This window comes from Staurois parvus, unplaced genomic scaffold, assembly GCF_062004578.1.
Source record: "Staurois parvus isolate SC_StPar_1 unplaced genomic scaffold, SC_StPar_1.0 ptg000241l, whole genome shotgun sequence".
Lineage (NCBI taxonomy): Eukaryota > Metazoa > Chordata > Amphibia > Anura > Ranidae > Staurois > Staurois parvus.
Genome location: NW_028318037.1, coordinates 231749 through 248598, shown reverse-complemented (window position 1 = coordinate 248598; position 16850 = coordinate 231749). Strand labels below are relative to the sequence as shown.

The window sequence follows — 16850 nt, the reverse complement described above, 5'->3', positions numbered from 1 at the left end:
ATTTATACTAATAATGGCGCCGATCAGTGACATATAGCGGCAATCAGCGACATATGGCGGCGACCAGCGACTTATGGCGGGACTGCGGCGGACATTTTGAAACTGGGGGGGGAACTGACTTGGGGTCACTGACATCCCCAGTGACTCCAATACAGTGATCAGTGAAACAAAACCACTGAAACTGTACTAATGTCACTGGGGAGGAAGGGGTTAACATTTTTAGAATTTGCTGTGTAAGGGGAGTGTTTTACTAGGGGGCAGGGGTGTGTACTGGACGGGGGGAGGGAGGGGGGAGCTGATCGAGGGAGAGAAACTCTTCTCTCCCTCTGCAGCTTGTCGGCGAACTGTCACAGAGCAGGCTGTGTGTAAACACAGTGACCCGGCAGCGGAGACCCGCTGCTGACACCTAGCGCGCGCCCCCTACCTGTTTTGAAGGCAGCCGTTTTAAAACGTGCTTTTGCCTATGTGTGCCGCCCTGCCACCGTTTATATGCGGTGGCTGGGCGGCATGTGGTTAAATTTCTTTTTTGAGCTTTCAAGTAAGGTAGAAAATGCAAAACAGCTAACAATTAGAGCAGCAAACGCGACCAACGGCACCAGGTCACTCAGAATACCAGAACACATTGAAAAATAACAGTACAGGATTATAGGCCTGTCCATATCACTTCCATGATCACTTAGTATGATAGGGTGGTGGTAGTGGTGGTGGGGTAGTGAAGGGAGGGAAGGGGAAAGAAAGGGGAGTAAGGCTTTGTCACCAATGTGTTTTTTAGTGCTTCTTGCAGAAACGCACTACAGTCCATTTAATATGGTTTCCTATGGAACATGTTCACATCGATACTTTTTTGAGCTGCTGTGTTTTTGGAAAGGGTCAGGGACTTTTTTAAAAGCAAAAATCAGCGTTTATGCTACAATTATTATTATACAGGATTTATATAGCGCCAACAGTTTGTTCAGCGCTTTACAATATAACGGGAGACAATACAGCAACAATACAGTTCAATACAAGAGGGTTAGGAGGGCCTGATCCTGGGAGCTTACAATCTAAGATAGAGTTCAATGGAGAATCTGCTGAAATGCATGGTAGTGCATTTTTGCCGCGTTTCTCATTTATATTCTGCCCAGCGGAAAAAAAAAAGAACCGAACAAAACACGGTAAAAACGCATAAAAAAATCTGTGTCGAAAAACGCAAAATGAACTGCGAAAAGCACTGCAAAATGGACAAAAAGCAAATTGCATAGGTGTGAGCAGAGCCTAAAGTTACATTTTTAATTATGGTCAATACATTGATATACAAACAAGATTAGAAAAAAAAGTAAAGTTTAGGAGGAGAGTATCACACGTCACAATTTAATTTTTTTGATGTACGCTGTTACTATTTGAATGGACTTTAGGCTCATTGAAGACCTTTTACTAGATTATGAAAAAGAAGGTTAAAGGCTAAGTCCACCTTTCAAAAAAAGCATCTATGTTTGCAGGAATAAAAATGCATTTATTGTGTTTTTGCATCACAACATGCAAAGGATTGCATTCACGATCAGTGGATCTTGGGTACAATGCCAGGCTCCTGCAGACGTCCTCCAGCTCCATGTTTGTACCAAGGAATGGACTTTCTGTTGGAAAGCCGGAGTAGGTGCCAGTGGACTATTTCCCTGAGAACTACAAGTCCATTTGCCCCGGATTTGTAGTACATTTACTCACATATCTCTGAGAAAGAATGATGCGGCTGGAGGGGATAAGAACCCGCACGCTGTCATAGAGGGGGTCTTATGGGGGAGTGGAGGTTTGCTTGGCACCATGTTACAAGTCGGTTATGCCACCTCACTTATTCGCTTGATGATAAATATAATAAGTGATTACAACCTTTTGTCTTTATATTAATTTAGCCAATCGGGAAGCGGCTATTACCAATAAATTTAATACCAAATGATAACAACTGTGCTAAAAAATAAAGATCTAATGTATTTACCCAGAAAAGAAGCTTGCTATTAACCAAATTTATGAAAATATAAAGTAGCTGGTATAACTTTAAAAGTTGTGATATTACAATGTAAATACAGAATGGTACCAATACATAGAGACAACTACAGCAGAGAAAGTTACAGAGAAAAAGAACAAAGGATAATGATGATACGATACGCACACATCCTGATGTCTGATCTTTGATGCCTGGGCTCAGAGAGAGAGAGCGAGAGCAGAAAGAGAGCCGCGTCTTGCTTTTATACCCCCTCTCTGCCCCCCTCCCTCCAGGTAAAGTCATACTCTTCGGTAGAGTCCAGTAATCTTAAGACTTTTCCCTTTCTGTTCAATCAGGGCGCTGTGACTGTGAAAGATATGGGTCAGCTGTAGGTCATCAGCTGGAATTTATGATAAGCCTAGAAGGTGTTAAAAATGACAAGTCCAGGCCCTACTTTGGGGTTGCCACCACATCCCTTTAAAACCCGAACACATATTATTTACAGAGATTCTGTGGCTGATTTAGGTGGTAATTAAACTCACTTAGGTGTCCGTTTATGACACAGAGAATAGCTGCGATTCAACAGATCTCAGCTATTCTCTGGTCATTCACAGTTTATGACACTCAGGAGATCATGTCAGCCCTTCGCTGGAGATCTGTGTTCTCCCTCCAGATTCTCCAGCCCAGAGCTGGAGAATCAGAGGGACCGCAAACTAAGCAGAGATAATTTACCTCTGTTTAGTAAACTGATCTTTTACTGTAATCTCACGAGATTATAGTAAAATGAGCCGTTTTCCAGAGTTTGTAGACCGTTCTCCAGCGTTTGGAGAACTGCTTCATAAACTGCATTCACAGGAGAACTGTGTTCTCCGAGAATGCCGGAGAACTGAGCAGCGATCATTTACCGCTGGTTCATAAACGGACACCACAGTGCCTTATCTGCATTAAATTACCGTATTTTTCGCTCCATAAGACGCACCTAGGTTTTAGAGGCAGAAAACAGGAAAAAAAAATTCTGAACTAATGGACTGCAGACATAGTACAGGAGATGACCAGAGACTGCGGACAGCACGAGGATGACCAGAGACTGCGGACACAGTACAGGAGATGACCACAGACTGCGGACACAGTACAGGAGATGACCAGAGACTGCGGACACAGTACAGGAGATGACCAGAGACTGCGGACACAGTACAGGAGATGACCAGAGACTGCGGACACAGTACAGGAGATGACCAGAGACTGCAGACACAGTACAGGAGATGACCAGAAACTGCGGACACAGTACAGGAGATGACCACAGACTGCGGATACAGTACAGGAGATGACCAGAGACTGCGGACACAGTACAGGAGATGACCAGAGACTGCGGACACAGTACAGGAGATGACCAGAGACTGCGGACACAGTACAGGAGATGACCAGAGACTGCGGACATAGTACAGGAGATGACCAGAGACTGCGGAGATAGTACAGGAGATGACCAGAGACTGCGGACACGGTACAGGGGATGACCAGAGACTGCGGACAGTACAGGAGATGACTGCTGACCTTTGGGGAGGGGGGGGAGCGGGTACCTGAATTTGACAGGTACCCGCTCTTACTTCCGCGGAGTTGTTCTTTGATCTTACCTGTTCCTCTATCCAGCCGTGCGCTGTCTTCCCGGCTTCTGTAGTGTCGGCGCTCGGCATGACAGCCGGGTGCCCAGTGCGCATGAGCGAGAAACACTTGCGCTTTGTGATTGGTCCAGCGGCTTCTGGGATCTGTCATGTGTCCCAGGTACCGCCTTACCATTCACAAAAAGCACCGCTTCTTGCGCATGCGCACTTGGCACTCGGCTGTCAAGCCCAGCGCCCACACTACAGAAGCCGGGAAGACAGCGCGCCGCTGGATAGAGGAACAGGTAAGGTCAAAGAACAACTCTGCGGAGGTAAGAGCTGGTACCTGTCAAATTCAGGTACCCACTCCCCCCCCTCGCCAAAGGTCAGCAGTCATCTCCATAAGGTCCCGCTGCAGAGCTGAGCGGCCGGCCCGGTATTCTGACATGGTGGCGGTGGAAATACTGGACCGGCCGCTCCATATTCGCTCCATAAGACGCACTGACATTTTCCTGAGCCGCACACTGCAGGCTGGAAGGGGGAACACACTGATCAGTAGCCGTCTTGAAGATGCTGCAGTTGACATGTCAGTCTGTTGATGATGATTTTCAGCTGTCTGTACAGAGCTCCTTGTGTAGAATGTTGTGTCATTCGTTTACTCTGATTATTATCCAGTATCTGTGTTCCAGATGGTTGCTATTCCTTACCTGAACCCAGATGACCACAGAGGATAATATATACACATGCGCAATATTGCACTTCTGCTGAGTGCAATCACACTACTACTGATCCTTATCACGGAAGTCACATGCACGGATTTCACGTGTGAGTGCTGGGTGGTACTTGGATATTAGGTCAGTGATGTAGTTCGGGGCAGTATGGTGGACAGCTTTGTACGTCAGTGTTAGGATTTTGAATTTGATCCGTTGCGCAATCGGAAGCCAGTGGAGGGATTGGCAGAGGGGGGTGGCGGAGACAGAGCGGTTGGAAAGATGAATGAGTCTGGCTGCCGTATTCAGGATTGACTGAAGCGGGGATAGCCAGCGGCGAGGCAGGCCAGTGAGGAGGGAGTTGCAGTAGTCGAGTCGTGATATGATGAGGGAGTGGATGAGCTGTTTAGTGGTTTCTGGGGTTAGGAACGTGCGGATTTTGGCGATGTTGCGGAGGTGGAGTCTGCACGAGTTTGTTAAAGATTGGACTTGGGGCTGGAAGGATAGGTTGGAGTCCAGAATGACACCAAGTACTCTGGCCTGCAGGGCGGGTTTGATATTGGCATTGTTGGATGTGATGGAGAAGTCAATGGGGGGTGGGGTCCGGGCTGGGGGGAAGCTAGCTGCTATTGTGACCCTGAGGAAGTCAGGTGATTATCGTGACGCAACGCGTCTGTACGCAGTGACAGGACTTCTGGTGCGCGGTGACGTCAGTTCCAGCGTTGGGGCCATCTTGGATCACCCAGAACCATGCACATACACCCATGATATGGGTAAAAGCTGGATTATGCTATTTTACATGTGAGTGGGACATTTTTCTTTGTTACTTGAGTATTAAATTACTGATTTACACTATGGAGGATCTCTGTTTGTTTCTGCTATGATCCCCTGTGAGAGAACGACCAGTTGAGTTGGAGTACTAAAAGAGGATTGCGGATCTGTGGGGATTTCCAGGAGGGTCCACCTGGTGGTGATGAGGATATCCCTGTGAAAGTGTGGCTTAACCTTAAAAAGCGAGCTGGCCCTTGTGGTCACTGTAAGGAGGTGAGGGGGCATTTTGGCTAATTCTGGATTCATGGTTTGGCACTGGATTTACTGCACGTTGGATTGAGTTTACACATCATTTGTGGAGCACTATTTAATATTATAAGTGCAGCGGATAGATTTGGAGTGGACATTTATTTTCACTGAGTGTGTTTTTGTACACTTGCACTGTGTTTTATGCTCACATATATTTTTTGATTCCCTAAATCATCTAAAATGTATTTTTTGTAGTGTTTTGAACTTTATTATATTCACTTATTTATTTATTATTATTATTATTATTATTATACACGGTTTAATGAGTGATATTTATAATTGTGATGCACATGTTAGTATTTATTTAGCGCTACACCAATTTATTTATTTATTGTTTAACCAGGTGCTCGCTTATTACCAGTTTCTAATGCGCAACCTGGTGGCGTCGGCTGGACTGAAACATGATATCGCAGAGGTGATCTATTTGATTTAGGTCAGGCGAGCGTGGGGGCCATTCAATGGTATCAATTCCTTCATCCTCCAGGAACTGCCTGCATACAGTACTCTCGCCACAAGAGGCTGGGCATTGTCGTGCACCAGGGGGAACCCAGGACCCACTGCACCAGCAGGAACCCAGGACTCACTGCACCAGTGTAGTGTCTGACAATGGGTCCAAGGATTTCATTCCTATACCTAATGGCAGTCAAGGTGTCATTGTCTAGCCTGTAGAGGTCTGTGTGTCCCTCCATGGATATGCCTCCCCAGACCATCACTGACCCACCACCAAAACAGTCATGCTGAATGATGCTACAGGCAGCATAATGTTCTCCACGGCTTCTCCAGACCCTTTCACGTCTGTCACATGTGCTCAGGGTGAACCTGCTTTCATCTGTGAAAGGCACAGGGTGCCAGTGGTGGACCTGCCGATTCTGGGGTTCAATGGCAAATGCCAATCAAGCTCTATGGTGCCAGGCAGTGAGCACAGGGCCCACTAGAGGATGTCAGGCCCTCAGGCCACCCTCATGAAGTCTGTTTCTGATTGTTTGGTCAGAGACATTCACACCAGTGGCCTGCTGTAGGTCATTTTGTAGGGCTCTGGCATTCCTCATCCTGTTCCTCCTTGCACAAAGGAGCAGATACCGGTCCTGCTGATGGGTTGAGGACCTTCTTCGGCCCTGTCTAGCTCTTCTAGAGTAACTGCCTGTCTCCTGGAATCACCTCCATGCTCTTGAGACTGTACTAGGAGACACAGCAAACCTTCTGGCAATGACATGTATTGATGTGGCATCCAAAAAAATTTAATAAATAAATATTATATACAGTTAGGTCCAGGTGTGGGCTACTCCTTTGTTATTTCTTCATCAATTAAGCAGCTAAAAGGTCTGGAGTTGATTCTAAGTGTGGTGTTTGCATTTAGAATCTATTGCTACGAACCTACATCATGCGTTCAAAGGATCTGTCCATGCAAGTGAAACGGGCCATTGTAAGGCTTCAAAAATTTAAAAAAATCCATCAGAGAGATAGCAGCAACATTAGGAGTGGCCATATCAACACTTTGGTACATTCTGAAGAAAGAAGAATGCACTGGTGAGCTCAGCAACATGAAAAGGCATGGACATCCATGGAAGACAACAGTGGTGATGAGTTTAGGATCCTCTCTATGGTAAAAAAAAACCCATTTGGAACATCCAGACAAGTGAAGGACACTCTCCATGAGGTGGGTGTATCATTGTCAAAGTCTATAATCAAGTGAAGACTTCACAAGAGCAAATAGAGAGGGTTCACCACAAGGTGCAAACAATTCATAAGCCTGAAGAATAGAAAAGCCAGATTAGACTTTGCCAAAAACATCTAAAAAGCCAGACCAGTTCTGGAAAAGCATTCTTTGGATGGAGGAAACTAAGATGAATCTGTACCAGAATGACGGGAAGAAAAAAGTGTGGAGAGGGCTTGGAACAGCTCATGATCCAAAGCACACAACGTCATCTGTAAATCATGGTGGAGGCAGTGTGATGGCATGGGCATGCATGGCTTCCAGTGGCACTGGGTCATTTGTGTTTATTGATGATGTGACAGAAGACAGAAGCAGCCGGATGAATTCTGCAGTGTTTACAGATATACTGCCAGCCCAGATTCAGCCAAATGCAGCAAAGGTGATTGGATGGCCCTTCACAGTACAGATGGACAATGATCCAAAACACACTGCAAAAGCAACCCAGGAGCTTTTGAAGAAAAAGAAGTGAAATATTCTGCAATAGCCGAGTCAGTCACCTGATTTCAACCCAACTGAGCATGCATTTCACTTGCTGAAAGCAAAACTAAAGGCAGAAAGACCCACAAAGAACAACTGAAGACAGCTGCAGTTAGAGCCTGGCAAAGCATCAGGAGGAAACCCAGTCTTTGGTAATGTCCATGGGTTCCAGACTTCAGGCAAAGCATCAGAAAGGAGGAAACCCAGTCTTTGGTCATGTCCATGGGTTCCAGACTTCAGGCAGTCATTGCCAGTAAAGGATTCTCAACAAAAGGACCAATTACCTTTGGTCCTTTGAAAAAGGGGGGATGGCTACTCTTAAGAGCTGTAATTCCTAACCCCTTCCTCCAATTTGGATGTACGTACCCTCAAATTAACCCTGAGAGCGTGCACTTTCAGCCCATATCCATTATATAACTATAGCTTGAATATATTTTGGGAAATACATGAAAAAATTGTGCCTGTGTCCAAATATATATGAACCTGACTGTACTGTATACTGTATGTAGTTTAAGGGTGTATTTATAATAAATTAAATACATAAATAAAAAATTAAATGCAGTGCGATTCCTGTCTGAATCGCATGCAGTTTCCTGCACCACACTTATGTGAACCCAAGTTAAAGTCACTGTGACAGGAATCAAAATTATATAAATGTGTAGTTTAAGGGGTGTATTTATGAAAAATTTAATAAAATTCATGAAAATAAAAAGGGACCCGTCGTTAGTCTTTTAATTAAAAACTAATATATATTCTGTTTCCATAAAAATATAATATGTATAAAAATTTGTAGTTTAACCACCTCAGTTCCAGTAGATTTTAACCCTGTCATGACCAGGGTATTTTTTTGCTATTTAGCACTGCGCTCTTTTAACTGGTAATTGTGTGGTCATACAACACTGTACCCAAAGGAAAAGTTATATCATTTTTTCACACAAATAGAGAATTCTTTGGTGGTATTTGATCATCACTAGGTTTTTCACTTTTTATTATGTAAACGAAAAAAGGACCACAAATTTGAAAAAGGAACCATATTTTTTACTTTCGGATATAAAACATATCCAATAAAAAAAAATGTAAAAAGTTAAAAATCAAATTTCTTGTGCTACATGCTATTCTGCTACATGTCTCTGGTTAAAAAAAATCCCAATAAGTGTATATTGATTGGTTTGTGTGAAAGTTATAGTGTTTACAAACTATGGAACTAAGGTATATATACTGGAATTTTGTTTTCTTTTTTTATACTACTAATGGTGGTGATCAGTGACTTATAACATGACTGCAATTAAGCAGCGGGCAATCTGACACTAATACTGGGGAGTCCTGACTAAATGACACTGACATCACACTAACTGACACTGACATCACCAGTAACACTAATTCAGTGATACAATACTATACACTGTGACTGTACTAATGACACTGGCTGGGAAGGGGTTAACATCTTGGGCGATCAAGGGGTTAAATGTGTGCCTAACATGTGTTAATTTGTGTAACTTGTGCTGCATTTTACTAAATAGCTCTTTGTTTCTTATCCCTGCTTTGCAGGGATAAGAAACAGAGATTGTTCCCTCTGTGCAGAGCCCTGTGTTAACTGTCAACACAGAGCTCTGGGCTGTGATTGGACACAGCTGATCCGCAGGTCCCGGCCATGAACCAATGGCAGGCAGTGATGTACCAGTACATCGCTTTGCCTGTATGGGCAGCCTGTCTGCAGTATATTGCAGGAGGGTGGTCCGCAAGTTGTTAAAGGGTGTATTTACAGTATAAAAATAAAAATTGCAGAACAATTCAACATGTATAAATACAATGATGATCAACAGGCATAAATACATCAGTGGTTCATATAGTGAACTCGGTGTAGAGCTATTCACCCTGAGGTCATCACAGAGAACAAGGGGGCGCTCTTTATGTCTTGAGGAAAATAAATGTAATCTCCAGATAAGGAAAGGTTTCTTCACAGTGAAAGCTGTGAGAATGTGGAATACACTCCCTCAAGAGTTGGTATACCCGTCCACCGCCAATCCTCTGTCCAAGTATACCACATCCACTGCCACCCATCTGTCCATGTATACCACTTCCACTGACACCCCTCTGTCCAAGTATACCATGTCCACCGCCACCCCTCTGTCCAAGTATACCACATCCACCGCCACCCCTCTGTCCAAGTATACCCTCTCCACCGCCACCCCTCTGTCCAAATATACCGCGTCTACAGCCACCCCTCTGTCCAAGTATACCCTCTCCACCGCCACCCCTCTGTCCAAAAATACCGCGTCCACAGCCACCCCTCTGTCCAAGTAGACCCTCTCCACCACCATCCCTCTGTCCAAGTATACCACGTCCACAGCCACCCCTCTGTCCAAGTATACCACATCCTCTGCCACCCATCTGTCCAAGTATACTACGTCCACAGCCACCCCTCTGTCCAAGTATACCACGTCCACCGCCACCCCTCTGTCCAAGTAGACCCTCTCCACCACCATCCCTCTGTCCAAGTATACCACGTCCACAGCCACCCCTCTGTCCAAGTATACCACATCCACTGCCACCCCTCTGTCCAAGTATACCACATCCACTGCCACCCCTCTGTCCAAGTATACCACGTCCACCGCCACCCCTCTGTCCAAGTATACCACATCCCCCACCACCCCTCTGTCCAAGTATACCACATCCGCTGCCACCCCTCTGTCCAAATATACCACGTCCACAGCCACCCCTCTGTCCAAGTATACCACGTCCACCGACACCCCTTTGTCCAAGGTTTTTCTCACCTCCTCATAAAAAGAAATCAGATTTGTTTGACAACTTCTGTCTTTCATGAATCCATGCTGTCTGTTGCTTAAAATATTTCTTGCCAGCAAGAACTCATCTATGTGGTCTTTTATTAACTGCTTCCCAACCGCGCTATAGCTGAAAGATGGCTACAGCACGGTGGTCTAGTTCTGGGAGAACGTCCATGGATGTCCTCCCAGAACACGTCCCCAGAGGCACGCTCCCGGCACTGTCGGTGATGAGGTAAAAGGCCAATCACAGCAGCCTTTTTCCACGTGATCAGCTGTGTCCAATGACTCAGCAGATCACAATGTAAATACAGTTGCCGGTTATCGGCTGCACTTAGTACTGCCGATAACTGGCATATGTGACAGGGGAGATCTGCACTAATAATCAGGGCACTGATTACTAGTGCTGCCCAGCAGCGCCACCCATCAGTGCCTAGTAGTTGCGCCCAGCAGTGCTGCCAGTCAAAGCCTTCGTTTGGTGTCATTAGTCAGTGCTGCCAATCAGTGTCACCTATCAGTGCCGCTTATCAGTGTCCATCATTGCTGCATATCAGTGCATCATCAGTGCCTCCTCATCAATGCCCACCACTACCACCTCATCAGTGCAGCCTATCAGTGCTACCTATCAGTGTTGCCTCATCAGTGCCCATCAGTGCTGCCTCATCAGTGCCCATCAGTGCTGCCTCATCAGTGCTGCCTATCAGTGCAGCCTCATCAATGCACATCAGTAAAGGAGAAAAATTACCTGTTTGCAAAATTTTATAATAGAAACAAAGAAAACAGTTTTGTTTTTTTTAAATGTTTTTCTCTTTTTTCATTCATAGTGCAAAAAATAAAACCCCAGTGGTGATTAAATACCAACAAAAAGAAATCTCTATGTGTGTGAAAAAAATTTCATATGGGTACAGTGTTGCATGACCGCGCAATTGTCATTCAAAGTGTGACCGCGCTGAAAGCTGAAAATTGGCCCGGGCAGGAAGGGGATATAAGTGCCCGGTAGACAAGGGGTTAAACTCTCCAGTATCTTCCCAACTATAGAAGCTAAACTAACAGATCTATAATTACTTGGTAAAGATTTTGATCCCTTTTTAAATATTGACACCACATTGGCCTTACTCCAATCCATTGGTACTACGATCCAGGGAATATCCGACTGCCTCTCGGGGATCAGTAAAGAATTTTTTCTCCTGCAGGAGCAAATTGGATCATGCTTTGCTGGGTTTTTTGCCTTTCTCTGGATCAATGGTGGGTATAGGAATATAACTTTTTTTTGTTTTTTTTGGTTGAACTGGATGGACTTTTGTCTTTTTTCAGCCAGACTAACTATGTAACTACAATTCATTCTGTAAAACTGCCTGTACATTTGATGATGGGTGAGAAAGTGAATATTATTAGGCTATGTCTCTAGGCTGAATGTTATTCATTCATAAAGGATAGAATGAATCAGGCAATTACCACTTTTTGGCCAATAGATGGCACTGACAATTCTAGTGAATAAGTATTTATGTCCTTTGATCACTAGCTCCAACTAGGGGCCAAAATGTGGCATTTTACTGATTCACTCGATGTTTTATGAATTAACCACATGCCGCCCTGCCACTGTATAAATACGGCGGCAGGGCGGCATGGGCAGCCAAAACAACGTTTCAAAACGTGTGTTTTGTAAACAGGTAGGGGGCGCGCGCACAGGTACCGGCTATGTCCCGGCGATCGGCGGCAATAGCTGACAGATAGCACAGCTGCAGTAGCTGTGCTTTCTGTCAGTTCCCTGACAGCTCCAGGACAAGCTGATCGGGACAGAAGAGTTTCTCTCTCCCGATCAGCCGTGTCCCCTGCAGTACGCCCCCCCCCCGCCCCCTAGTAAAACACTCCCCCTCACACAGCTAACACTTTCCCTGAAAAATAAAGTTAACCCCTTCCTCCCCAGTGTCATTAGTACAGTGTCAGTGTTTTTTTTTTGCACTGATCACTGTATTGGTGTCACTGGGGATGTCAGTGACCCCAAGTCAGTACCCCCCAATGTCAGAATGTCCGCCGCAGTCCCGCCATAAGTCGCTGATCGCCGCCATTATTAGTATAAAAAAAAATGAAAAATCCCAGTATCTTTCCCGCCATTTGTAAACGCTATAACTTTCACGTAAACCAATTAATTTACACGTATTGGGTTTTTTTTTGCAAAGACATGTCGCAGAATGCATTTACTTTTAGTTTACTATATATTTTTTATAGCTGAAAGTAAAAAATATTGTTTTTCTTCAAAATTTTTGGTCCTTTTTTGTTCATAGCGTGAAAAATAAAAAGCGCACAGGTGATCAAATTACACCGAAAGAAATCTCTATTTGTGCGAAAAAAAGGACGTAAATTTCGTTTGGGTGCAGCATTGCATGACCGTGCAATTATCAGTTGAATTAGTGCAGCGCTAAGTAGCAAAAAGAGGCCTGGTCATTACCTCCCTGGCGGTATGATTATTTCAGATTTTTGGTGCTGAAAGCGGTACATTATTTTGCATGGAAATATGTATTTTTTTTATTGTAGGCTGTAATATTTAGGAATAACTCACTGAAATCTGTCTGAACAAGAGTCTATTAAACATCCCGGGTAGGATAAAATTTGAAACACAAAATCATAAATTATAATTTAATTAATAATCATAAAAAATAATAATATAATAATAAATTTAATTCAATAATATAATCAAACCAAAAACACTAAAATTTGAAATATAGCGCCAAGTTCACACATCGCTGAGCAAAGTCGCAGAATCGTTTTCAGTGGCTGATGAGGAATTTCCCCCACGAATCATTATCACTCAATTCTGCAAGTGGTTCTGATTTACTATCGCTGTTCTCTAGCCGGTCTAAAACCACTTTTGACCTAAAGGGACGCTTTTTGGACGCAAAATGCAGACAGAGCGCAGGACAAAGCACTCGGGACAAAATGTATGTGAAATGGTTTGAAACAGCAATGTTTTACTATGTAAAATCGTTTTGAAAAAATGACACTTTTTTGAAATTTTTAAATTTCCCGCCGCCGGCGGCACCCGTACGTCCCGACGTCACAGGGACCGGAACACGGAAGCCGGATGCCGGCATCGGCCGGAGGAGATGGTCGGGGACGCTGCAGGGGACACATCGCGGGAGCGAAGGACAAGGTAAGTGCTGCAGGGACTCCCTATGCAGCGCCGCATGGTAAGCCCGAGTGTAGCTCGGGGTTACCGCTTTTGGTACTGACATTTTACCCCGAGCTACACTCGGGAATACCGCCAGGGAGGTTAAGGGGGGTAAATCCTCAGGAGGTCAAGTGGTTAATAACATTCAACCTGGAGAGAAATAAGCCTCGTAACATCTGACTTTGCTCCCAGTTCACACATAACGAATGTACATGGGGTGTTGAAGGACAAATAGCTCTGCAATTTTTTTTGTTTTATATAAATACACCTTATAGTGTAGCAAAAAAATAAAATTAAGCTCTGAGTTTCAATGATGGTTTTGTTTGTGACCACTGATTGACCACAATATAAAAGTTCCAGGAACGGCATTATGTACACAGGATGTGCGACTCTGTTAATAGCTGTAACGGTGGCATGACCTTACAGACCTCAGAGTCTCCTCTGCAGACATCATGTATCTTCTGGCTCTCCTGCTGCTTCTATACCGGGATGTATCATCCACAGGTGAGAGCTTTATATTGGGGCTGAGGAGAGGAGGGTGAAGGCAGGGAGGTTACCGCTATTAAAATGGAGTTTGTATTTAGGGACTTTTCACAAGGGCGTTCCGTTTTTTTCATCAGTTCAGTCATTTTTTTGTAAAAAAAAAAGGGATCAGTTCACATCAGTTTTCCATCAGTTTCCATCTGTTTTTCATCAGTTTAAGTCAGTTTTTCATCAGTTTACATCCATTTTTCATCTGTTTACATCCATTTGCATCTGTTTTTCGTCCATTCTGTTTTGGGGTTTTTTACAGAAGAAAAATAGGATTTTTTTCCTAGAAAAAATGGATCAGTTCACATCAGTTTTTTTGATCAGTTCACATCAGTTTCCATCCATTTTCCATCAGTTTAAGTCAGTTTTTCACCAGTTTACATCCATTTTTACATCCGTGTACATCTGTTTTTCATCCATTCCATTTGGTTTTTTTTTTATGGAAGAAAAATGTTTTTTTTTCCAAGAAAAAACGGATCAGTTCATATAATTTTTTTATCAGTTCGCATCAATTTTCCATCAGTTTCCATCCGTTTTTCATTAGTTTACGTCAGTTTTTCACCATTTTACATCAATTTTTCATCCGTTTACATCCGTTCGCATCTGTTTTTCGTCCATTCCATTTTTGTTTTTTTTACGGAAGAAAAATGGTTTTTTTTCCAAGAAAAAACGGATCAGTTCACGTCAGTTTTTTTTATCAGTTCACATCAGTTTCCATCCATTTTTCATCAATTTACGTCAGTTTTTCACCAGTTTACATCAATTTTTCAACTGTTTACATCCGTTCGCATCTGTTTTTCTTCCATTCCGTTTTTGGGGTTTTTTTACGGAAAAAAAAAGTTTTTTTTTCCAAGAAAAAACGGATCAGTTCACATCAGTTTTTTTTAGCAGTTCACATCAGTTTCCATCCATTTTTGATCAGTTTACATCAGTTTTTCACCAGTTTACATCAATTTTTCGTCCGTTTACATCCATTCGCATCTGTTTTTCGTCCATTCCTTTTTTGTTTTCTTTTTACGGCAAAAAAAATTTTTTTTCCAAGAAAAAATGGATTAGTTCACATCAGTTTCCATCCATTTTTCATCAGTTTACGACAGTTTTTTATCAGTTTACATCCATTTTTTGTCCGTTTACATCCGTTCGCATCTGTTTTTCGTCCTTTCCGTTTTTTTTTTTTTACGGAAGAAAAATAGAGGTTTTTCCATGATACATGACTAAATATCAATGATCCTGGTGATAATACATGACACACGACTAAATGTCAGTGATTCTGGTGATAATGCACGACACATGACTAAATATCAGTGATCCTGGTGATAGTACAAGACACATGACTAAATATCAGTGATTCTGGTGATAATACATGACACACGACTAAATGTCAATGATCCAGGTGATAATACACGACACACGACTAAATGTCAATGATCCTGGTGATAATACACGATACATGACTAAATATCAGTGATCCAGGTGATAATACACGACACACGACTAAATATCAGTGATCCAGGTGATAATACATGATACACGACTAAATATCAATGATCCTGGTGATAATACATGACACACGACTAAATATCAGTGATCCAGGTGATAATACATGATACACGACTAAATATCAATGATCCTGGTGATAATACACGACACAAGACTAAATATCAGTGATCCTGGTGATAATACACGACACACGACTAAATATCAGTGATCCTGGTGATAATACACGACACAAGACTAAATATCAGAGATCCTGGTGATAATACACGATACAAGACTAATATCAGAGATCCTGGTGATAATACACGACACAAGACTAAATATCAATGATCCAGGTGATAATACATGATACACGACTAATATCAATGATCCTGGTGATAATACACGACACACGACTAATATCAGAGATTCTAGTGACAATACATGATACTCCTAGACAGGGGCGGACTGACCATTAGAGCACTCGGGCACTGCCCGAGGGCCCTGGGTCAGTAGGGGGCCCCATGAAATGCCCCCGGTACCTTTTTTATAGTCTTTTTTGAGTGTGGGCAAGGACACAGGGGCCCCATGATCCCCTATTGCCCGGGGGCCCCATGAGTTGTCAGTCCGTCCCTGCTCCTAGATTGTAAGCTCCCAGGATCAGGGCCCTCCTATCCCTCTTGTATTGAACTGTATTGTTGCTGTATTGTCTCCCATTGTAATGTAAAGTGCTGAGCAAACTGTTGGCGCTATATAAATCCTGTATAATAATAATAATATATAAATCCTGTATAATAATAATAATATATAAATCCTGTATAATAATAATAATATATAAATCCTGTATAATAATAATAATAATATATAAATCCTGTATAATAATAATATAAAAATCCTTTATTATAATAATAATAATAATATATAAATCCTGTATAGTAATAATAATAATAATAATACATGACTTTGGAGGTCAATAAACCGTTCGCTAAAAAAATCTGATCTCCTGATTTTAGATATTCCTGCTGTGGTGGGGAGAAGAGGCAATTCTACAGTTCTACAATGTGGAGGGGATTCTGGAGACCAAATAACGGCAATTATATGGAAGATCCATCACATCAGTAATTCTCGGTGTTTATTCTCATATGTCCCACACACCAAAGGAGGATCACAGATATACAACAACTGCAGTACAAGAATGACACTAACCAATATAACACTGACCATCCAGGACAGCCAGATATCTGATGGAGGAAATTATACCTGTGAACTGTCAACTCCTAGAGGGACCTTCATCTCTACAACTATTTTACAAGTATTAGGTGAGTAGGATCTGATTTCGCCATCACAAGAAATTC

The 16850-nt window shown here is 43.0% G+C and overlaps 1 protein-coding gene across 1 annotated transcript in view; it reads left to right on the top strand.

Annotated features, from left to right (window-relative positions):
* Nucleotides 1-13940: 13940 nt before the first annotated feature.
* Nucleotides 13941-16850, top strand: part of LOC149459972 (cell surface glycoprotein CD200 receptor 1-B-like) — a 38654-nt gene continuing 35744 nt past the window's right edge. The window contains exons 1-2 of the mRNA XM_089680319.1: nt 13941-13992; nt 16509-16814. Of these exons, the coding sequence (XP_089536445.1) occupies nt 13941-13992; nt 16509-16814 (358 nt within the window). The remainder of the gene's footprint in view (nt 13993-16508; nt 16815-16850) is intronic.